This window comes from Marmota marmota, unplaced genomic scaffold (genome assembly GCF_001458135.2).
Source record: "Marmota marmota marmota unplaced genomic scaffold, marMar, whole genome shotgun sequence".
Taxonomy (NCBI): domain Eukaryota; kingdom Metazoa; phylum Chordata; class Mammalia; order Rodentia; family Sciuridae; genus Marmota; species Marmota marmota.
In genome coordinates, this window is record NW_025999999.1 from 7,385,969 (window position 1) to 7,409,540 (window position 23,572).

General features: G+C 38.4%; 1 protein-coding gene across 2 annotated transcripts in view; it reads right to left on the reverse strand.

The window, feature by feature from the left end:
• Positions 1–23,572, reverse strand: part of Armh3 (armadillo like helical domain containing 3) — a 168,320-nt gene that overhangs the window by 78,329 nt on the left and 66,419 nt on the right. The window contains exons 20-22 of one of the 2 annotated variants that reach the window (XM_015494694.2): positions 17,634–17,716; positions 16,582–16,708; positions 8,463–8,538 (exon numbers count right to left, since the gene is read on the reverse strand). In XM_015494694.2, coding sequence (XP_015350180.1) covers positions 8,463–8,538; positions 16,582–16,708; positions 17,634–17,716 — 286 coding nt within the window. The remainder of the gene's footprint in view (positions 1–8,462; positions 8,539–16,581; positions 16,709–17,633; positions 17,717–23,572) is intronic. The other variant, XM_048807214.1, reaches the window with a different exon arrangement.

Here is a 23,572-nt window from a genome sequence, read left to right on the forward strand (position 1 = left end):
CACTAGTATGGCAATATGTAAAAACGTGGATGTGTAACCGATGTGATTCTGCAATCTGTATACGGGGTAAAAATGGGAGTTCATAACCCACTTGAATCAAATGTATGAAATATGATATGTCAAGAGCTTTGTAATATTTTGAACAATAAAAAAATAAAAAAAAATTAGAAAAGGACTTGAATAGACATTTCTCCAAGAAAGATACACAAATAGCCAAGAAATATATTGAAAAAATGCTCAACATTTACTAAAGTCATAGAGAAATTAAAACCACAAAGAGATAACACTTCACACCCACTAGGATAACTAGTACCAAAAAAAAGAAAACAAGAGTTAGCAAGAATATGGAGAAATTGGAATGTAAAATGGTGTAGCCCTTTGACAAACAGCCTGGCAGCCAGGCACGGTGACACATGCCTGTAATCCCAGCAACTCAGGAGACTGAGGCAGGAAGATTGCAGCTGGAGGCCAACTCAAAAACATATATAAACAAATAAAAAAGGATGGGGATGTTGCTGTGGTAAACTGCCCCTAGGTTCAATCCCCAGAATTGCCAGAAGGAGAGAGGGAGGGAGGGAGGGAGGGAGGGAGGGAGAGAGAGAGAGAGAGAGAGAGAGAGAGAAATGTCCTGACAGTTACTAAGAATGTTATACAGCTGGAGTTGTGGCCCAGTAGTAGAGCACTTGCCTAGCATGCATGAGGCACTGGGTTCGATTCTCAGCACCACATAAAAATAAATAAATAAAATAAAGGTATTGTGTCCATCTACAACTTTAAAGCAAGGTCCTCAATACAACAACAGCGAAACAAAATGTATACATACGATGGAATATTACTCATCCATAAAAAGGAAAGTCTGATACATGCTACAGCATGGATGAAGTCTGAGGACATAATATTAAGAGAAATAAACCAGTCACAAAGGACAAATATTACATGATTTTTCTTATATTAAGTTCCTAGGATAGTCAAATAGAAACAAAAAATAGAATGATAGTTGCCAGGAGCTGGAGTGAAGAGGGAATAGGGAGTTAGAGTGTTATGTGAAGAAGAAAAAGCTTTGGAGACAGATGGTGGTGATGGTCACACAACAATGTGAATGTACTTAATACCACTGAACTGTACACTTAAAAATAGTTAAGATGGTAAAGGGAAGAGGTACGTAGAGTGTAAAAAAACTTCCAGGGAATTTCAGGATGAGTTCAAGATGGGTTTTATATGCTAAAGTCACCTAAAATCATAGCAGTCCCCAAATAAAAATCTTAGTATTTCATTACAAATATCTGTGTCTCCTAAACTAAGACTTCTTTATTTCATAGCAAATCACCAGGCCTAGCTATGATCTAAAGCAAAACCTGAAGATGAGGCATAAGCCAAGCTAAAGCAAATCAGATGATTAATCACATGGGATTCAGCATTGGCTTTTTGTTTCTATCTGTAGTCTTAAGAGATTAGGGAAGAGCCATTATTAGGATAGTAAGTAATGCTCCCAGGCACTGAGCAAACAAGATTAGAGCAGCTTCATTTTGGTGCTTTATTGTAATCTACATAATGCTTTTCATTCTCTCTAATGGAAGATCAGCAGGATCTGATTAACAAAAAAGGGGGAAAAAAAGGTCATTATTGATAAATTCTAACTAGAGTGACAATCTGAGCCTACCTACCACAATAAGGCAGACAACTAGAATAGGTTATGTTCACAAACTTGCCACTAGTTAAGAGTCATCAACTCAATGCCTTTGCTTCTATCCTTAATCACATTAATTTATATTTACTTCTCACTAGACTAAGTTGCATCCTTCTGTTGAAATGCCTGGGTATCAAACTACTCTTCTTCTCAACTCACTGGTATTCATTTTGATAAGAGAACTGTGGCTATGAGGCAAATATTGTAGCCCAAAGAGGATCATGGGCAAGAAGAGCCAGGGAGATTTTAGTTGGCTGAGAACTCACATTCTCTTCCCAACTCTGACTTTACTGTCATGAACAGTGATTACTGTCTGAAGTCATACTTTCTGTGACATTCAAAATTTTATACACAGCTTATTCCAAAAGGTGATTAAATGAATACCCTTATCTAGAGACAGCTAAAAGCTACTCTTATTTCTTAGTATACAGTTAAAGTCTATTTATTTATTGATTGACTGATTGATGGTCAAGGAAAACAACTAAATAAGCACATAAGCAGCAGGAAGGGTGCTAAAACCACTTCATCATTTGAATAAAAAGATCATGCAGGGGCTGGGGCTATAGCTCAGTGGTAGAGCACTGCTTTGTATATGTAAGGCACTGGGTTCGATCCTCAGCACCACATAAAAATGAATAAATATATTGTGTCCCTCTAAAACTATATATATATAAAATGCAGTGAACCAGGGAGACAGGAGGCAAACTCACTACATGAATAATTAAGAAACTTATAATAAAGAAATGCACTAAATTCACATTGCATTCCATCCCCCAGGTTTGTAACTAACTACAACAATATCTAAAAAGTAATTCTGAAGCCAAGTGTGGTGGTGCATACCTATAATGCCAACAAGTTGGGAAGGTGAGGCAGGAATATCACAAGTTTGAGGCTAACCTCAGGGTCTCAGCAATTTAGTGAGACTCTGTCTGAAAATTTTAAAAATAAATAAAAAGATTTGGGAGTAAAGCGCCCTTGTATTCAATCCCCAGGACAAAGGTAGGGACAAGGGGGAGAAAGAAAGAAGGAAAAAAAGAAAATTACAAATCAAGAGAAACACCTATTTGCAGAGATTCAGCCACTCTTTCTGTGAGCAGAGAACAGATTTTGAAACTGATACTAATAAAATGCTCATTAAATGAAAAGCACTTAAATATTAACTTGGAGAGATATTCATTAAGAGCCTCAAATTACTTGTCTTGAAGTTGTTTGGTCAGACAAAGGTCAGATTTTAGTATAACATTCTTCCTTTCCTCTTTGACTAATTAGATTAATAGTCGACAAACATGGGCTGGGGTTGTGGTAGAGTGCTTGACTCACATTTATGAGGCACTGGGTTTTTTTTTTTTTTTTTAATTTTTTTTTAGTTGCCAATGAATTTTATTTATTTATCTGCGGTGCTGAGAATCGAACCCAGTGCCTCACACATGGTAGGCAAGTGCTCCACCACTGAGCCACAACCCCAGTCCCTGAGGCACTGGGTTTGATCCTCAGCCCCACATAAAAAATAAATATATAAAATAAAGGTATTGTGTCCATCTACAACTAAAAAATAATAATAAAAAAAAATCAACAAACATTTTCCTAAAGTACAAGACCTCCTTGAAATAGCCTGCAGGAAATATTTAGTACAGAAATCTCCAAGCAAAACTTCCCAAACATCTTCCTTCCAGCCCTGCACATGACCCCCTCAAAGTATTCTTCCTTGTGAATTGTTAGATATGTAGAGGCAGCTGAAGCTAAAATTCCAAAAGTGGAATTTTAAAGGTAAAAAGTAGGCCGTGCCCCATGACACATGCCTGTAATCCCAGCAATTTGGGAGGATAAGGCAGGAGGATCTCAAGTCCAGGCCAGTCTCAAAAACTTAGGAATCTATTGGGGGTGTGGGGGAACGGCATGGCAAGTGCCATAGCTTAAGGATAAAGAGAGTGTCCCTATGGCTAGGGTTATAGCTCAGTTGTAGAGCACTTGGCTAGCATGTATGAGACACTGAATTTGATCATCAGCACCACATATAAATAAACAAATAAAAGGGCCAAAAAAATGACAGAGTGTCTCCCTGGGTGCTCCCTAGTATCTTAAAAAAAAAAAAAGGTAGAGCACTATATTTTAATTTTATATCAAAGCAACAAAACAACTCTCTTATAGGGAGGGAAGGAAAAACACAGGGCCCTGTTTGTTGGTGACATCAGGTGTTCCAATAAAAATCGCAGTTTCTAAGCAGTTGCACTTTAAGAATCTCACTGAAGGATCAAACAGGAAGAGAGAGAAATTGTTTAAACACAAATAACCAACAATTAAATAACTGGCATGACTAAACCAGAAAAACAAGTGAAAAGCAAAGAGACTGACATTTGAGCAATTTAAACCCTCCAAGCATGTGGAAGTACTTTTAATTTCCACTGCTACAATCTAAGTTCCAAAGAACAGAACAGTTTGCAGCCTTCCTGCTTCCCTTCACCTGCTGGGGACACTATGTGAAGATACTTATTAGATGCACTACATTCTAGGCAATCCCAAAAACATAGTATGAAGCTGTCATCAACCAGCAAAACAGTCTGGGAGGCCACTCAGCTGTTAAATGTCTAAGTTTCAGATGCAATTCAATCCCTTCCCATGGCTATCAATGAACATACTATAAGATACTCTGCCTAAGAAATTCTTTCCAATTATGGGATTAAGACAAATAAACTTTATTGAAGAGCAGAAACAAATTAAGCACACTATCACAATTTTCCTGTCAAACCTTTACATTTTTATCTTTGATAACCAACTTAGTGACCAATAGTTAAATGTCCCACAGTATCCCTAGGAAACTTACAGGTCAGATTTTCTGACAGAGGCTCCTGTTTTCTCACTCACCCAAAGTTAATAGTGACATGGATATACAACATAAGCCCTTAGAGGATCTAGGCAAAGGAGCATAAGGCAGCCCTCATAACGTGGCTCACTGTATTGGAGACTGCTCAGGCATACTATTTCTTTTGCCCTCAGCTAAGAGAACTCCCTGAACTATTCTCAGGTCCACCTACAAAGAAAAGCACAACATCTTTTAAGGTTAATATCTTAACTTTTACAGAACAGAAAAATGAAAATGTATTTAGGAAACACTGTAAGGAATGCTTGAAATGCTAAACCTAATAAACACTGTAGGGTTGGGAATGTGCCTCAGTGATAAGAGTACTTGGCTAGCATGCTCAAGGCCCTGGCTTTAATTCCCGGCACTCCCAGTGGTAGAGTGCTCACCTAGCAGCACTGCAAAAACAACAAGCTGGAGATATAGCTCAGCTGGCAGAGTTCGCGCTTTGCATGCACAAGGCCCCAGATTCAATCCTCAGCACCAGAAAACACCAACAACGTAACAGTGTGGCGATTCCTCAAAAAAAAATCAAATACAGGACTATCATATGATCCTGCAATTCTTACTCTGGGTAGATGCCAAAAAGAAGCAAAAGTGGCATTATGTGCAACAAAGAAAAGGTAGAGCTGGGCACAGTGGCACACACCTGTAATCCCAAGCATTTGGGAAGCTGAGGTAGGAGGATCTTAAGTTCCAGGACAGCCTCAGCAATTTAGCAAGACCCTGTCTCAAAATAAAAAGCAGAAAAAGACTAGGGTTGTAGTTCAGTGGTAGAGCAACCCTGGGTTCAATTCAAAGTATCCACTCACCCACTCCTCTAAAGAAAAGGAAAAGGAAAAAGACAATGAAAGGGGAACTACAACTAAAGTGTCCACCAACAGATAAACTGATGAACAAAATGTGGCACATATACAAAATGGGAGATTATGTGGCCTTAAAAGGAAGGAATTCTGACACATGCTACAAGACAGATGAAACCTGAAGACACTGTGCTAAGTGAAATGACCAAAATTTTGTAGTTTCCTAAGAGGTTTTATTTTGTTTTGTTTTGTTTTGTTTATTGTAGTGGGGACTAAACCCAAAGGTGCTCTCCACTGGGTTACATCCGGCCCTTTTTATTTTACTTTGAGACAGGGTCTCATTAAGTTGCCCAGGCTGCCCTCAAACATATGATCTTTCTGCCTTGGTCTCCTAAATTGCTGGGCATGTGCCCCTGCACCTAGCAATAAGAGCTTTAATATATATAATTTTTACCACCCCTATCCTGTGAAATAGTTGATATCATCATCACTCCTGTTTTACAGGTGATAGAAAGAGGTCCAGAATGGCTGGGGATACAGCTCAGTCGGTAGAGTGCTTGCCTCGCATACACAAGGCCCTGGGTTCAATCCCAGTACCACACACACACACACAAAAAAAAGGTCCAGAAAAACTAAAACTAAGTAATCTGTTCAAGGTCATATAGTGAATGGTAAAGACAAAAAATAAAACTCTAGTTTTTCTAATTCAAATTTCCATGCTTCTTTCATGATGTGTTCTCTATTTACCTCCATAGTAGCTTTTGCTGTAACTCTAAAAGAAGGAGGTATTATGGTATGGAAGAAAGAGCTCTAGGCTTAGAGTTGGATGGCCTACTATTATCTGTTTTACCACAATTCAAGATCTATAGGCTCAATTTCCTCAGTGGGAAAAAGTATATTTTAAGAAACATATGACAAGGGCTAGAGTTGTGGCTCAGTGGTAGAGTGCTCACCTAGCATGCACGAGGCACTGGGTTCGATCCTCAGCACCACATAAATGTAAAATAAAGATATAGTGTCCACCTAAAACTTATAAAAAGATAGTATATGAAAGGGCAGCACAAAGTCTGGCAATGATAAAAACAGATGTTAGAAAGAAAAAAAGGTAAACTTCTGTGCTTAGTATTTTCCATGATCTAGACTCAGTGTGATAAGTTCAAATACATCTTTCCAGTAATCTCTTGAGAAAAGTGATAGGTCTTTTTTTTTCTTTTTTTTTGCTACTTTAGGCATATATTCTAATTCATTAGCAACAATGAAAATGATGTGATTATTCTCTGCAGCAAGCTCATCAGAGAAGTTTGAGGAATGAAAATAAAAGTAGAGGCCTGACAGAGTGATGCAAAGCAAAGGAAGAGGTCATGGTTAGAGCGTTTTTTCCCAAGGTTTAGCCTAATTTTATCTCCATTATTCAGAAAAAGGAGAGGGCAGCCAGGTGTGGTGATGCACACCTATAATCCCAGCTACTCAGGAGGCTGAGGGAGGAGGATCACAAGTTCAAGATTAGCCTCAGAAACTCAGTGAGACCCTATCTCACAATAAAAAATAAAAACGTCTGGAGATGTACTTTGGTGGGAAAGCGCCCTGGGTTCAATACCCAGTATCCTACCCCACCCTCAACAACAACAACAACAACAAAAAAGAGAGACCCGGAGCTTTAACCATCAAGCTGTTTGATGGGTCGGTGGAGAGAATAAGGACAGCAGCCAACCCAGAAACCACTGAAAGGAAAACTAGAGATAAAGGAAGCATAGAGGAATGTGATCAAGGAAACAGGCCCCAAATGAAAAGAAGCTGCCAGGAAAGCCTATGTAAATACACAACATAAATTATACCCATATGCACTTCATTCTCTAGCACAGAACTTTGTGCTTCCTTCAAACACCCACATTTGTCATACTGCCCTTGGGGTCACAAAGAAATATTTGGAAGAAGACAGTTTATAGTTCCTGATTCTTACTGAAATTCACATTTATCAAAAGACTTCACCACAGTGTCTAGATTATTTGCTAGATATAGATATACATTTATTTGTGAGATTTATAAAATTGTGTTTGCTGCAAAATGTCTCTGGGGAAAGGTAAGGAGTCCAACCTTCATTGCAATCTTGTTAGCACATCTCACCCCCTGTTCCCTCAGCCCAGCCCTCCTCACACACAAATTTTACACTTCTCCTTTTATTCTCAGAAGTGCCAAGCACTGTAGTAAATAACTGAAGGGACAGGACATTTTACCTTTAAAAAAAAAAAAGAGAGAAAAAGGAAAAATAAATATACAGAAACAAACATCACACCCCAGCTCTGTCACACATTAGAATCTATAACCAAGTTGTAAATGTGCATTACTATTATGGGAATGTCTGGAAAGGCTTACATCTGGAGCTAAATCAAGTTCCCCATCTGTTGGATTTGCCTCTTTTACTCAACATTAATTTTTTTAATTGTTTGCAAAAATGATTTAATAACTATTGAGAAATGGAAAATCATAGGCACAAAGGGAAGAAGGAAGAAAAGTCAGATTTAGGTCTCATGATAGCAAAAGCACTTTCTCCTCTCCACTTATTGGCAGCTCACTCCTGTGAGTGAAATGCTTCTTCAAGACTATGACCACATCTGACATAATTTCATCCAACATATACAGCACCATGTAACTGCCTTGCTGTTTCATAAGGAATCTAAAATCACTTAGCCCTATGTCCAGACTCCATTTGCTTCTCTTTACCACAAATAGAAACAGCACATATAGTAAAATGTCAAAGTTCTAGATCCCTATGAGTCATCCACTAAAGTCATAAAGAACAGCAGAAGAAATCTTCAGAAACTTTCAGATGACTTATGCACAGAAATACTTTGGCAGCTAAGATGCCTGAAAAGGGCTTGCAACCATCTCTTGGTAGAAAATTCACAGAACAGCCAGCACTTCGAGCTGTTTCAATATGATCAAATGAAAACCTCATGTACTCCTGCTTTTCTTGATCAAGTACGACAATTTCTTCCACTCCTACAGACACCAGAGCTTAAAATAGCAGTAGTGTTCAATGCATTCTACTTAGAAAGGTACAATAAACCTCAGGATGAGTCAAGAACTCTGAAAGAAAAAAATTTTCATTTCTTACCTGATATTAACCAATGCATGGGTCACCTTGCTAGCTGCTTCCTTCCATTGGCCTGCATTAGTAGAAAGCCTCAGGACTGTAAAGAAGCAAAGAACACAGATCTGTCAAACCCCTGATATAAAACACAAATATGAGGAATGAAAACAAATCTCAAAATAGCACTATTAGAATAACCAAACAAAGCCTGTGCCAATCTTCTGTTACAAACATCCTCAGCCTAGAGAAAAATATAAGGGCTTATAGAATCCTTTCAGCTATATTTTTTAGAAATTTTTTTCTCTAGCTTCTTATTTTCTATCAAAATACTCTAGCCAATCTGTCTTGGGTTGCACTCCATCTGCCACTCCCTAATAACAGGGTTCCAGTAGTTTTTTGGGGTTTTTTTTGGTGGGGCGGGGGGAGAGGAATGGGGTTAACTGGGGATTGAACTCAGGAAAACTTTAACTCTGAAACTCTGTACTACATCCCCAAAACTTTATTTTTTATTTTGAAACAGGGGTCTCACTAAGTTGCTGAGGGTCTCATTAAATTTCTGAGGGTAGCCTCAAACTTGTGATCCTCTGCCTCCATCTCTCAATTCTCTGGGATAACAGGCATATGCCACTGCGCCCAGCTCCAAAACTTAGTTTTTATTTTCTTTTAAAATATAGTCTGGAGTGATAATTTGAGGGTAAACTGGCTTCCATACTTGTCATTTCTCTAGTGGCGTGGGCTAATTTAGTGGAACTGGCTAAGTTGGTGTTCCCTCCAGCTCCAGGTATAACTTTCCAAACCTAAAGGCATACCCTCAAACAGGGAAAATAAATTTTCCAGATAGAGGGTAGTCATGTTTCAATCAAGGAATAATTTATTTTTGCAAGTCTGACTTAATTGTGTGACCCATAAAATGAATCAACAGGAAGATTCTTCCTTACCTGATTAAACTCTCTCTTTTTCCCAAACTCACCCATGGGAGAAAAAAATAACAGAAATACAAAACTAAACACATCCTATGCCAGCTATGCTCTTCAGAGTCACATATTGAAGTATGCAACTTAGAAAAATGACAAAACAGCTCAAGTGCTCCTTTTAAAACAACAAGCACTTGCTAGGCACTTCAATTATATATTTTAATGAATGACTCACTAAAAAGAAGTAAATATATAAAGAATTTACTACATGCCAGACACTGGACAAAGTTAGATTGTATGCAATATGACAAACAGATAAGGAAACTGAGATTCACAGGAAACAAGTAATTGAGATCCTTCACACAAATTGCAAGTGATAGAGGTAGAATTTGAACGTAGAGGGAATTACTCTAGAACCAGTGTTTATGCAGAGAAATTAGTAGTTAAAAAGCATGATCTCTGGGGCTGAGGTTGTAGCTCAGTGGTAGAGCACTTGCCTAGCATGTGTAAGGCACTGGGTTCGATTCTCAGCACCACATATAAATAAATAAAAAATAAAGGTCCATTGACTATATATATATATATATATATATACACACACACACACACACACACACACACACACTCATATATATGTTCATATATATACACATATACATATGAAGAATTAAGTGAGCTAATACCTATAAAGTTCTTAGATTAGTGACTGCCATAGAGCTCTGAAAGTTTTAGATATTGTTGATTTCAATAGACTGCCTCCCAAATGAATGAATGAATAAATCTACCTAAGACTTTCCAAAGGAAGGAAGGAAAAAAAGAGGGCCTAACATTAAGAAATGTGTGATCAAGTAGTAGACACCTATAACCCTTCAGCTTGGGAGGCTGAGGCAGGAGGATTAAATTTGAGGCCAGCCTTAGCAATTTAGCAAGACCCTATCTCAAAGTAAAAAATAAAAAGGACTGGGAATGTAACTCAGGGTTTTAAAGTGTTGCTGGGTTCAATCAAAAAGGAGAAAGAAAGAAACGTATGATCAGTTTGCATAGGAATGTCATACTGAATACCATCACCATATGCTCCTGATCCAGGATCCCAAGCAAGAAGAATAGCAGCAGTAGCTCTATCAGAGGGAAGGCCTGGGGCTGTGATCGGTTAATAAAACTCATCTGGCTGTTCTGCATCTATCTGTTCTATCAATGCCTCCATTTTATAAATACATGTAATTTTATAAAAGAGAAGACAAGATGGAAGCCTTAGTAAAACATTATCAGAGTGCTGCTTTTCTAATTTATAAGGTTGACTGCAAGAAAAATTGGGATAGTTTCAAGTTAGGGTTCTCCATTCCGAATTCAGGTTCCACTTATTGTATATGCAAATTTATTCATGAAATGAACCAAATTGCTTCAACAGGTCAGACATGTCTTTTTCAACTCAAATGTGAAGATTACTTAGATGCATTGATTTTTTTTACTAGATCATAAGTTTTCTGATTATAGGGACCTAAACATATATGGAATTGTAGTACACATCTATAACCTTATATGAACATATATGAACTGAATTGTCCCCTCTTCAATTTTTTTTTTAAAGAGAGAGGGAGAGAGGGAGAGAGGGAGAGAGGGAGAGAGGGAGGGAGAGAGAGAGAGAGAGAGAGAGAGAGAGAGAGAGAGAGAGAGAATTTTTTAATATTTATTTTCTAGTTTTCGGTGGACACAACATCTTTGTTTGTATGTGGTGCTGAGGATGGAACCCAGGCCGCACGCATGCCAGGCGAGCGCGCTACCACTTGAGCCACATCCCCAGCCCCCCTCTTCAAATTTTAAGAGGTGTTTAACTTGCCCACAAATTATTTCTCCAAAATATCCTGTCAGCTCTGTTCCTTAGTGGATAGGCAACCATATGACCTCACCATGAAATTCTTTTAGTAATGCCATTAGGTTTTTTTTTGGGTGGGGGAGAGTATCAGGGATTGAACTCAGGGGCACTCTACCACTGAGCCACATCCCTAACCCTATTTTGTATTTTATTAGAGACAGGGTCTCACTGAGTTGCTTAGCTCCTCACTAAATTGCTAAGGCTAGTTTTGAACTCGAGATCCTCCTGCCTTAGCCTCCCGAGTCGCTGGGATTACAGGCATGCACCATCGCGCCCAAATGCCATTGGTTTCTATGTTCTCTACTAAGTGTAAAAAAGAAAATTATTTCAAAATGCCTTAAATGCCTCATACTAAAGCAATCATTTGTGTAGTAAATTATGTTATGCAAAAATTACATATTATGTAGCCATTAAAACAGAGACTTAAAAAATAAGTAAGGGAGTTGTGGGGTCAAGCATTGGCTTGGTTAGCATGATTTCAATCTTTGGTACAGCAACAAAAAAAAGGAGGATGAGAAGAAGAAGGTGGACAAGAAGCAGGAGAAGGAGGAGGAGGTAGAGGGGAGGAGGAGGAGTAGGAAGAGAAGAAGGAGGAGGAAGAGGAGGAGGAGAAGGAGGAGGAAGAGAAGGAGGAGAAGGAGGAAGAAGAGAAAGAGGAGGAGGAAAAGGCAGAGGGAAGAAGAGGCAAGAGAAGGAGGGGAGGAGGAGAAGAAAAAGAGGAAGAGGAGGAGGAAGAAAAAGAAGGGGGAGGAGGGAAGAGGGAAGAGGAAGAGTAGTATTTAAGTTAAAAACACAAAATTTAAAAAATAAAGCCAGCATGATGGCACACACCTATAATCCCAGCAACTCACGAGGCTAAGGCAGGAGGACTGCAAATTGGAGCTCAGCCTCAGCTGAGACCCTGTCTCAAAATAAAAAATAAAAAGGACAGGGGATGTAGCTTAATGATAAAATGGCCCTGGATTCAATCCCCACTATCAAAAAAACCCACAAAATAATATATTACGATTACAACTATATTAAACTATGTGTGCATGTGAAGCAATATACAACATGAAAATTATTACATAATAGTACTAGAATCAGTGGTAGAGTGCTCACCTAGCATGCACGAGGCACTAGGTTTGATCCTCAGCACCACATAAAAATAAATAAATAAAATAAAGGTATTGTGTCCACCTACAACTGAAAAAAATTTTTTTTAATAATACCATAAGAACATTAAGCAAGTGCCTTTATCAAAAATATCTCAGTAATGCCAGGCATGGTGGTGCATGCCTGTAATCCCAGCAGCTTAGGAGGCTGAGACAGGAGGACTGCAAGTTCAAAGTCAGCCTCAGCAACAGCAAGGCCCTAAGCAATTCAGTGAGATCCTGTCTCTAATAAAATACAAAATAGGGCTAGGGATGTGGCTAAGTGGTTGAGTGCTCCTGAGTTCAATCCTTGGTATACACCACACACACACACACACACACACACACACACAAAAAGTCTCAGTAAACTGTGTTCTGCTAGCCATGATGAGATAACAAGACACAATTTACCCTCCTCCCTTAAAACACTGGGCAAAATATATGAAACAATGGTTATCAGACACTGGAAAACAGGCAAAATGGAGCTGTGATACCTGACAGATGGAAAACAAACATGCACCCTATGATTACCCCAACTAATTACATGGAGAAGTTTCCAAGTAGCAGGGAGGAGGAACCTAAACAGAAACCAGAAGTCTTGCCAAATTGAAGACAGAGATCAGCCTTTGCAAAGGACAAGGCATCTAGAAAATATGGGGCAAAGAGCTGGCAAGGAGGGATTTTGACAGAAAGCTCTAGAGTTCTGTGGACAAGTATACTTATGTCTCTTGCTGAGCCCTAATGTGAACATATGGAAAAGGAAACTACCCAAGGCTGAGGACAAACCATGGGAAAGGAGGGATTGGGGAGCTCATGGCAGGCTCCACCAGCAGGAGTGAAAAGACCTACTAATATATGGAGTATCAATCAGGTAGACTCTGCAAACGGGTACTGCACTAGTAACAGAGTCAAGTTATCCTACATTAAAAGTTGTTCTTGACCTGCCCTTGTCAACCCTTAAAAACAAACCTTGAAAGAATCAAACTGTTTCCACATCACATAAACACATTCCAGAACAATGCCCAACATTAAAGTAACAATAAAATCCAGCATCTGTATCACAAAAATCACAATGTTTATGACCCAAAACAGGAGAAGAATCAAGCAACAGAAAACAGATTTGTGGTGTTAGGGGTTGAGAGTAGGCAGAGGAGTTGACCTCATAAGAGCACAAGGGAAATTTTTGGAATGATGAAACACTTATATTTTATTTTAGTGATAATTATACTACTAAATGCATTTGTTAAAATTTAGAACTGTACGTTAAAAAGGGTGAATTTTATCCCAGTGGCTCAGGTGGCTGAGACAGGAGGATTGTGAGTTCAAAGTCAGCTTCAGCAGCTTAGTGAGACCCTGTGTCTAAATAAAATATGAATAAGGGTTAGGGACGTGACTGAGTGGTTAAGTGCCCTGGGTTCAATCATTGGTACAAATAAAAAAGTGAATTTTATTGTCTATATAAATTATGCTTCAAGAAACTTAACTTAAAAAACCTTTTTTTCTACCACAAGTTTTATCACATTTTAACATGAAATGGGGAGCACTGATAACAAAATATCGATGGTACTTCAATTAGTAATGTTTTTCCCCCAGTGCTGGGGATAAAACCCAGGGGCACCCTACCACTGAACTACATCCTTAACCCTTTTTTATTTTATTTTTTGGGGTGTCAGGGATTGAACTCAGGGGCACTCGACCACTGAGCCACATACCCATCCCCATTTTGTATTTTATTTAGAGACAGGATCTCACTGAGTTGCTTAGGGCCTCACTAAGTTGCTGAGGCTAGCTTTGAATTCGAGATCCTCCTCTCTCAGCCTCTCAAACTACTGGGACTACAGGCATGCACTGCCATGTTCGGCTATTTTTTTATTTTGAAACAAGATCTCTAAGTTGCCTAGGCTAGCCTCAAACTTGCCATTTCCTGCCTCCTGAGTAGCTCTGATTACAGATGTACATCACTGCACCCAGCGGTTAATGAAAAGTTTTACTTTGCTATTTGTGCTTCCTAATTAAATTTTCATTCCATAGGTAAATGTGGGAATTCATAGATATCGTCTCTATCTTGTTGCTGAAGCTACACAAGGGCTTATCCCATTTGACTGGAAAAATGGCCAAGTTGGGCAGGTACGTGAGGCTTTCAAAAAATATCTCTTCTAAACTCACCCTTCCTTTCCTCACTGAAAGACATTTTTATTCATCTACAGATGAATGCCAAAGCCTCTGAAGCAGTTCTTCAACCTTAGAAAATTCTACATTTTCAGAAAACAAGGATTTTGGTAAAGCCAAGCAGATACAAACCACAACAAGGTACACTGAGCACATCTGGCCAATGAGAAGTCGGTTGAAAGGTTCTCAAAGATGACTTCCTATCTCCTAAAAAAAGAGATGTATCTTGACATTACAACCAGAACTTGCTGTTTTGAGGGGAGCTGACTTGATGCTAAAGCTCTTACTTTGAGAATGAGAGAGCAGAGAAACAGAAAAACCTGGGTTCTTGCAGACATTGCTGAGCAACTGATCATACCATTCTAGAATTCTTTCTTTCTTTTTGTGGTACTGGAGATTAAACCCAGGGGCGCTTAACCACTGAGCCACATACCCAGCCCTTTTTATTTTTTATTTTGAGACAGGGTCTCACTAAGTTGCTTAGGGCCTCACTAAGTTGCTAAGGCTGGCTTTGAACTCGTGATCTTCTTACCTCAGCCTCCTGAATTGCTGGCAGGCATGCGCCACTGTGCCCACCCACCATTTAAGAATTCTTACAGGTATGATAATTTTTGTTCCTTAGAGTTATTATAAGGTATAATAATTCTCCTATTGTTTGAGATAGTTTAAATCAGAATTTTCTGACACTTGAAGTTGAAACCAACCTACTAATAGAAGGTCCTACTCTCATTGTCTAAGACACCAGAGCAAAGGTATACATGGCTCTCTTAAAAGTTCTCTATAGGCTGGGGACATAGCTCAGTTGGTAGAATGCTTGCCTTGCATGCACAAGGCCCTGGGTTCAATCCTCCAAAAAAAAAAAAAAAAAAAAAATTCCTCTACTACTCCTCTAAAAGCTAAAGTCTATTATAGAAAAAAATCCTCTCAAGACAACTCATCTTTTCCGCTGTTTGCTTCTATTCTTTCTCTTGGTACTTGTTCTAAATCCTCTCTACTTTTCTCATTATATAGAAGTTCCAAGGCTGGAGTTTTTACAAATATTCTCATCATGAGGGATGAAGCAAACTAATACATAGTGACAGAAAAGAGATCCATGGCTGCCAAGGGATGGGACACAGCAGGTACTGGTGGGGAAAGGAACATTAGAGAAGGAACACAAGGAAGCAAGGACACAAGGAAGGCAATGAATGAACATAATGAATAAAATAATAAATGAAATAATGAACATAATGAATATGTTCATTATCTCAATCACTATGATAATTTCACATATATCAAAATTTATCAAAATATGTATATTTTAAATGTGCAACATTTATTATATATGTTATAGATCAATAAAGCTAGTGTCAGGATTTTTAAAATAAGATAGTTTTACTGAGTGGCTTTCTGTTTTTGTACAGTCTACAAATATCTTTCCTTACCTTTCACACTCCAGTTAGGATTCACTAGGCCTTTTTCCCAAATTTGCAGATACATTACCTTATACTCACTGTGGCTGTAAATTTTTAGCGAGCCAATTACTAAAAGCTTTACAAAAAAAAATGATATTTATCCAATGCCCACTCTTTCTTTAAGTAATACTAAAAATAAAAATACAAAGGTACAGTAAGATTCCTTAAAACTCTGTACTTTCTCAAAGGTATTATCAGTGGTATGCAAATTGCCATCTCTTATTGGTTTGCAATATACAATATTCCTCTGGAATCCAAGCTCTTCTATTTGCTGGTATCAAATCCCACCCACTCTTTAACCCCCATTTCACCTGCATTTGCTGAATCCAAGACCCTCTTTATTCTCCCTTTCATAAACATCAACAAAATGCTGATAACCAGCTCTGCACTGAGATGAAATCTGAGTTCCTAAAGGCAAAATGGCCCACGTGTAGTTTCCTATTGCCTAAGAAGAGGAAACCACTGTACTTCTATGCTGACCAAAGACATCAACCCACTGGAGTGCAATCTTTTATAATATTTCCCTTTTATTCGCCAAAAAACAGGGGATGGAGAAAGCAGAGCAAACAAAACAAAACAAAACAGAAAAATATAGCTTACCCATGGAGTAGAGGTTGTCAAAGCTCTGGTGCATGCGGATAATCTCATAGTAAAGTTCATCATAGCTGCTGGGGGTTGGTAGGAATGTGTCGCCATATGTGATAAACATATTAAATAAGTTCACAATCTAAAAAAGAAGCAATAGCCCATATAGAGGCATCAGGCTATGAAGATCAGAAAGGTATTATCAGTGGTATGCAAATCACCATCTCTTACTGGCTTGCAAGAGCTGACAGTCAAATTTTTAGGGACTGTGTAAACTGGTTGTAAAACATAGCAATTTATATTAAGAATTCATTCATATAAATGTACAATTAAATAAATTATATTAAAATAAATAAATAATATAAACTTATCACTTCCTAATTATTTTCTTTTACTATGACCTATGATCTTGAGATTAATTTACATCTCTTATAATCTGAGTGGTGAGAATACCATATAATGGTGTGCTACAGTACATATCTTCTCAACTCTGTATGACTCTAATGTCATGTAGATAGCTTGAAATTGGCCATGGTGGGTACAATTCTACAATGGAAATTAGCTTAGTCTACAGATCAGGACTTTTCCCCCATAAATGTTGAATATCCATAAACAAATAGAGATAGTCAAAAGACATAATGGTATTCTTGTACCCAAAATAACCAACCAACAGGCATTTGTAATGTCCCTCAGAAACCCAGCACAGGCATGACAGAAACACTCATCTGGCTGGGATACCTCTAAATGCTTTGTTATTTACCAATGTAGAGACTATAGTAGTGAAGTAAAGTCTCTCAGTTGGAATCAGGCTCACTATTCATACACATAAATCTGACCTACCCCCATAGCTGCCAGGCAATATACTCTCATGAAGGAAAAAAGAGTTCTATGTTTGTCAAATACATAGGTACGAGTAGGGACACTAGTCTATAGAGATTCTGATCCACAAGGAAAATATATCCAAATTCTCGCTACAGCTCAGTCCCCAGACTACCAACTCCTGTTTCAAATCAGCCCATTTCTGACTTAGAATATGGCTTTCAAAAAAGAAATTTTGTATTACTCACCATAAGGGCTAATGTAAAAATGTTGTGTTTGGCCAAAAGTACAGTTTCATTTGACATAAGGAACTTCAGCAAATTTATCAAGGCTTTAAGGGGGGGAAAAAAAAGATATCAACAAACTATGCAAACCATGATCAATAAAGTTAAATGAAAGCACAGTAGATCTATAGATGTCCCTGTTGTTAGCATGAGTAAGCCTTAACCACCACGGTGTTTTGTTTTGATTAACAAGTAATAATTATATATATTTATGGGGTACAGTGTGCTATTTCAACTCACAAAGACAGTGTGTACCAATCAGGGTAACCGGCATTTCTATCTCCTTGTTATTTATTTCTTTGAAGCTTTAGAGCTCCTTTCTTCTAATACTTAATAAGTTATTTTAATCACTCCATTGTGCCACCGAACACTGGAACTTATTCCTTCCATTTGTCTTTGGTACTCTTTATACAATGACCCTCTGTCTCTCCCACATCCACTTCTCAACTTCTAGTAACTGCTACTCCACATTTGGATTGACTTTTTAAAACTTTTGTATATCCGAGAGAAGATGTAGTATTTGTCTTTCTGTGCCTGGCTTATTTCATTCAACTGTCCTCCAGTTCCATCCATTTTGCTGCAAATGACAGGACTTCATTCTTTTTAAGGCTTAATAATAAGTCCACTGTGTATATATAACACATTTTAAAAATCCATTCAACTGGTAATGGGCACTTAGGTTGATTCCATATCTTGACTACTGTGAATAATGCTGCAATAACATGAGAGTACTTTGGGGTTTTTTGGTGCCAGGGATTAAACTCAGGGGCATTCAACCCCTGAGCCACATCCCCAGCCCTATTTTGTATTTTGTTTAGAGATAGGGTCTCACTGAGTTGCTTAGCGCCTCACCATTGCTGAGGCTGGCTTTGAACTCGAGATTCTCCTGTCTCAGCCTCCCAAGCTGCTGGGATTACCGGCATGTGCCACTGCACCTGGCTACAGGTTATCTTTTTGATAATGACAATTTAATTTCCATTGGACATATACCCAGAAGTAAGACAGTTGGTAGATCTATTTTCAGTTTGTTTGTTTGTTTGTTTGTTTGTTTTTTGTAGTTGTAAATGGACAGAATGCCTTCGTTTATTTTTTATGTGGTGCTGAGGATCGAACTCAGTGCCTCACACATGCTAGGCAAGCGCTCTGCCACTGAGCCACAGCCCCAACCCCTATTTTCAGTTTTTTGAGGAACTCTCATATGATCTTCCATAATGGCTATACTAATTTACATTACCCCACAGTGTATACTAATTTACATTATCCCACCCCTCTTGTCCACATCCTCCCACCATTTGTTATTTTTTTCCTTTTGATAGAAGTTATTCTAATTGGAATGAGATATCTCATGTGATTTTTGATTTGCATTTCTCTGATGGCTAATGTAACTGCGCATTTTTCATATATTTGTTGATCATTTGTATTTCTTCTTTTGTGAAATGTCTATTCAAATCATTTGCCCTTTGTTTTTTGATGCTAGGAACTGAACCCAGGGCCTGGTGTATTCATGTTCTACCACTGAATTACACCCTTCGTCCCCTGTGCATTTTTTAACTGAATTACTTTGTTGTTATTAAAGTTTTTGTTTGTTTCATTTTGTTGTTAGTTCCTTACCAATTCTGAATATCAATCCTTGTCAAATGAATAGTTTGCAAATATTTTCTCCCATTTTGTAGGCTATCTCTTAATCAACTGATCATTTCCTTCTTAGTTTAACATAATCCCATCTGTTCATTATGCTTTTGTTGCTTATGATTTGGGGGTCTATTATCTCAAGTCTTTTAAAGAGCAGATTAAGGACTGGGGGTATAGCTCAGCAAAAAGACTATTTGACTAGCATTTGCAAAGCCTGAGGCTTAATCCCTAGCAACAACCAAAAAATAGATAAGGTTGGTATATGTAAGGTAAGCACTAACCTCCCCAGGCACACATCTGCTTATCTGCTCATATAAAGTTTTAAAAAACCTACTTCGTTTCACCGTTTCTTAAGTAGCAATTAAACTCAGAAATCTGACTATAAAACTGACATCTCAGTGTTCCAAATTTACTCCCACACAGTGATTTCTTCAATTTACAGGTAAAAATGAGGGTCCTCTTCCACCTCAAGCTGCTAAGCATCTAATGTTAAAAAGCTTTAGTCATATTATCTGTTTCAAACATCATTGCTATCCATTCTAACTGGTCACCATATATGGCAGCAATACTTAGAACTTCCACTCTAAGTGGTAAGGTAGCTAATGAAGAAAAAAAAAAGTACTTAAGTGTTAAGCTATTCAAATAGAAGTGAAGCTTGCTCTGTCTCTTTTGACAGTGAAAATATTGACTGAAAATATTTCCTCTGCCTTGCAACCCTTAATGAGGGGAAGGGATTGCTAAAACTGAGTAATCTCAGTAAAGAAAGTGACTTCAGGATGTAGGTTCCCTATTTACCTCTCTTATTGTTTCTCTTGCTGAGAAAAAACTTTTTAGTTTGAGTAAGTCCCATTTGTTGATTCTAGTTATTAACTTTTGTGCTATGGGCGTCCTATTAAGGAATTTGGAGCCCGACCCCACATATATATATATATATATTTCCATCACTGAAGAAAATTAAATTGGTACCATTTTGGGTGAAATCCATTAGTGACTCAATTTTGAATAGTCTGGGGCCATCAGGTACAATTTTTATGATTAAAAAAATAACATGTTAATGGAGATTTTAAGCTATTCAGAGCCTTCAGACAAAGCCAAAATAATAAAACAAAGTTATAAAAAACTAAAAAAAAAAAAAAAAAAANTGAACCTATCTTGACTAATGCTCCTGTACATATTCCTCTTCTTGATAGGAAACTATTCAGAACGGGGTCAGCAACTTCAAGCATTCTGTGGTCTGTTTTCTTGTCCTCATACCTCCCTCCTTCCGCATATGCAAAAAAAACAAAAAAAACAAAAAAAAAGTTGATCTCTCCTTTTCTAAAACCATATCTATTTCTTTGCCAGCAAAAAATTCCATTCTCCCATGCTGCCTGAGCTTTGTTTTAAGTTAACTACTCTTAGAGATGTGTGCTTTGATTTGGAACAGCAGGGAAGGATCAGTAGGAGTAAGACTCCATAGACATTGCTGCCCATCATACAACAATTTTCTCCCCTAGTTATCTAACAGCACAGGTATAATAAACAAACAGCAGGCTGGCCAGTTATGGTGGCACATGCCTGTAATCCTAGCTACTCAGGAGGCTAAGGCAGGAAGATCACAAAATTGAGGCAGCCTGGACAACTTAGCAAAACACTGTCTTAATATAAAATTTTAAAACAAAGGACTGGGGATACAGCTCAGAGATACAGTGATTGTCTAACATATGCAAGGCCCTGAGTTCAATCCCCAGTACTCAAAACAAAGGAGAGAAAAAATATATATATCAGGCAAGGAAAGTACAAGAGTCTGGTTGTACCTACCTTCTGTTTCTAAAGCCTAAATTTTCCCCTCAAATGAAATAGGACATACTAGAATTGAAGAAGGCAGGCATCCTCCTTTATGAACTTTTTACCCCTGCCCTGATGTAAGTTCTCTATGATTTTATGATCAGGCAAATGACAGACAGTTGCCTTTTTTTTTTTCTTTTCAGTCCTGGGGATTGAACCCAAGGCCTCAAGCATGCTAGGCAGACACTCTTGACACTGAGCTACAGCCCCAGTTGGCATTTTTATGGTATCTGTTAACAAGTGATCTGTTGGATGAACTGCAAAAAAGAAAAAAGAAAGAAAGGGGAAAAAAGGCTCCACAGGAATCCATTCTGGTTCACACATAGCTTGCTTAGCCTAGAGCAGGGAAATGAAGATAGACAGTTAAGAATCCACATAAAAATGACTATCCCTAGCTCAAATATCTCTCCTGATGAAGATCACCTTGCTGAGTGAGTTAGGGGCTACTTACTTCACCCCCTTAACCCAACGTTCTGACAAACTCTCTGAATCAGACTCAATAAACTCACAGGCACAGAGAAAGGGCTGGGTAGCACACATGGCTTTTGTCCTCAGCACGCACACAGAACAAAGATGCAGGCTCAGCAGTAGATATGTGGTAAGTAAGGGGCAGGAAACCTGGAGAAAAGGAAAGGGAAGTAATGATTTATTACTCCTCTGCTTGCCTACTGCTAGTCTTGATCTCTGGGATTCAGAATCAGGGATGACAAAGTGATAAATATGAGGAGGAGAAGAGAGCAATTTTGGCACAGGTCAAGTGGCAACCTGTGTCCCAATGGCCAGAGACATCAGCAGAGTCAAACAGTCTTGAGGAGGATCCAGCATTGTGATCCTCTAAGAGTCAATACTGTGGGACCTGTATTCTGTGCCTGATAACTCAGGCCAGACACCACTACCCCTAAAAGCCACCTGGAAATAGTAATGCTCTAGAGGGATTTCAACAGGAAGCTAAAATCACACACAACACACAACACACACACACACACACACACATATACACAAAATTATCTTCAAGAGAGAATGCCCCCCCAAATATTCTACAAAACAGTGCTTTTCTCTTTCATTTTCCCTCCCCCTCCCCCTCCCCCTCTCCCTCTCTCTCTCTTCCCACTCTGACCTGATGATACAACAGAAGTTCTAATTCTGTGAAGCTCTGACAGCTGAGTATGGATTTTTAGAATTAGACCTTAGAGGTCATTCAATCCAATTTCCTCATTTTTGGATAAGAAAACCCCATACCTCATTACACTCTACCTCATCCTTGCTAGTGACTAAGCTGGGATTAAAAATTGGCTTCTTGTTTATAGTATTCTCTCTACCCTTTCCATTAAGAATAAATAAACACATTGGGGATATGGCTCAAGTGGTAGCACGCTCGCCTGGCATGCGTGAGGCACTGAGTTCGATCCTCAGCACCACATAAAAATAAATAACAATATTGTATCCACCTAAAAAAAAAAACTAAAAAATATTTTTAAAAAAGAATAAATAAACAAGGGTACCAGATCAAGTTGAATATTAAAGGGGAAAAAACAGCTTATTATAAATGGTGTGCTTCAGGTTATTATCATGTTCTTGGTTCCTCTTTTCTGCTTATTAAAGCACAGGTGTTTATTACCTTCCTACTACTGTCAACACTGGAGGACACCTAGTAGCTTAGCTCAGCAGGAGCCACTTCAGCAGGCCCTCTCATTCTTATCTTATGAGCCCTGTCTCATCTGTACATCTCCGCTCTCACACATCTCTTTCCCCTTCTTTGTCTATCTTTTGTTTAAGCACATAATTACCAACTAAAACTAGTCTTAATTTGCAAACTCAGGGTTGCCATCTTCAAACTTATATGATGCACCCAGAATGTGATTGGATATGGGCTTTACAGGGAGCCTGATTCCCTCTTTTTTATGCAAAATCAGAAACAAAAGAAAAACAAAATGCATTTCAGCAATTCCTAACCAGGTTTATTCATAAGCTATTATACAGAGCTTTGCACAAGGCTTAGACAGCAGGTCAAAGAAGAATATGCCCTCGTGTCAGGGACAGTTTCAAGGACAGCAGAGAACTGACACTCAGGCTCTCAGTGGTGCCAACACACAAGCAACACAAAACTCATGCTGGTTTGCTCCTAGCTCACCCTCCTCCACACAGACACATTTTTATAAAACTGCCCTTGATCAGTTTGTCCACTTAATGCCATGTGGGCACATGACCAGCCAAACTGTTCCAAGGATAGTCACAGAAGTAGCAGTACACAGAGGCAAGAGTTAAGATAACTATAAAAGATAAGGTGTTAGTTGTATAAACATAGTATTGTTAGTCAAATGTCTGTAAGAATTTGCTATCAAGTACAGTACATGTTGTAGCCATTATGAAGATATGAGGTACAAGATGTACTTTCATTCTCTCTCAACCCTTTGTTTATCATGTTTCTCACTATTAAGTAATAG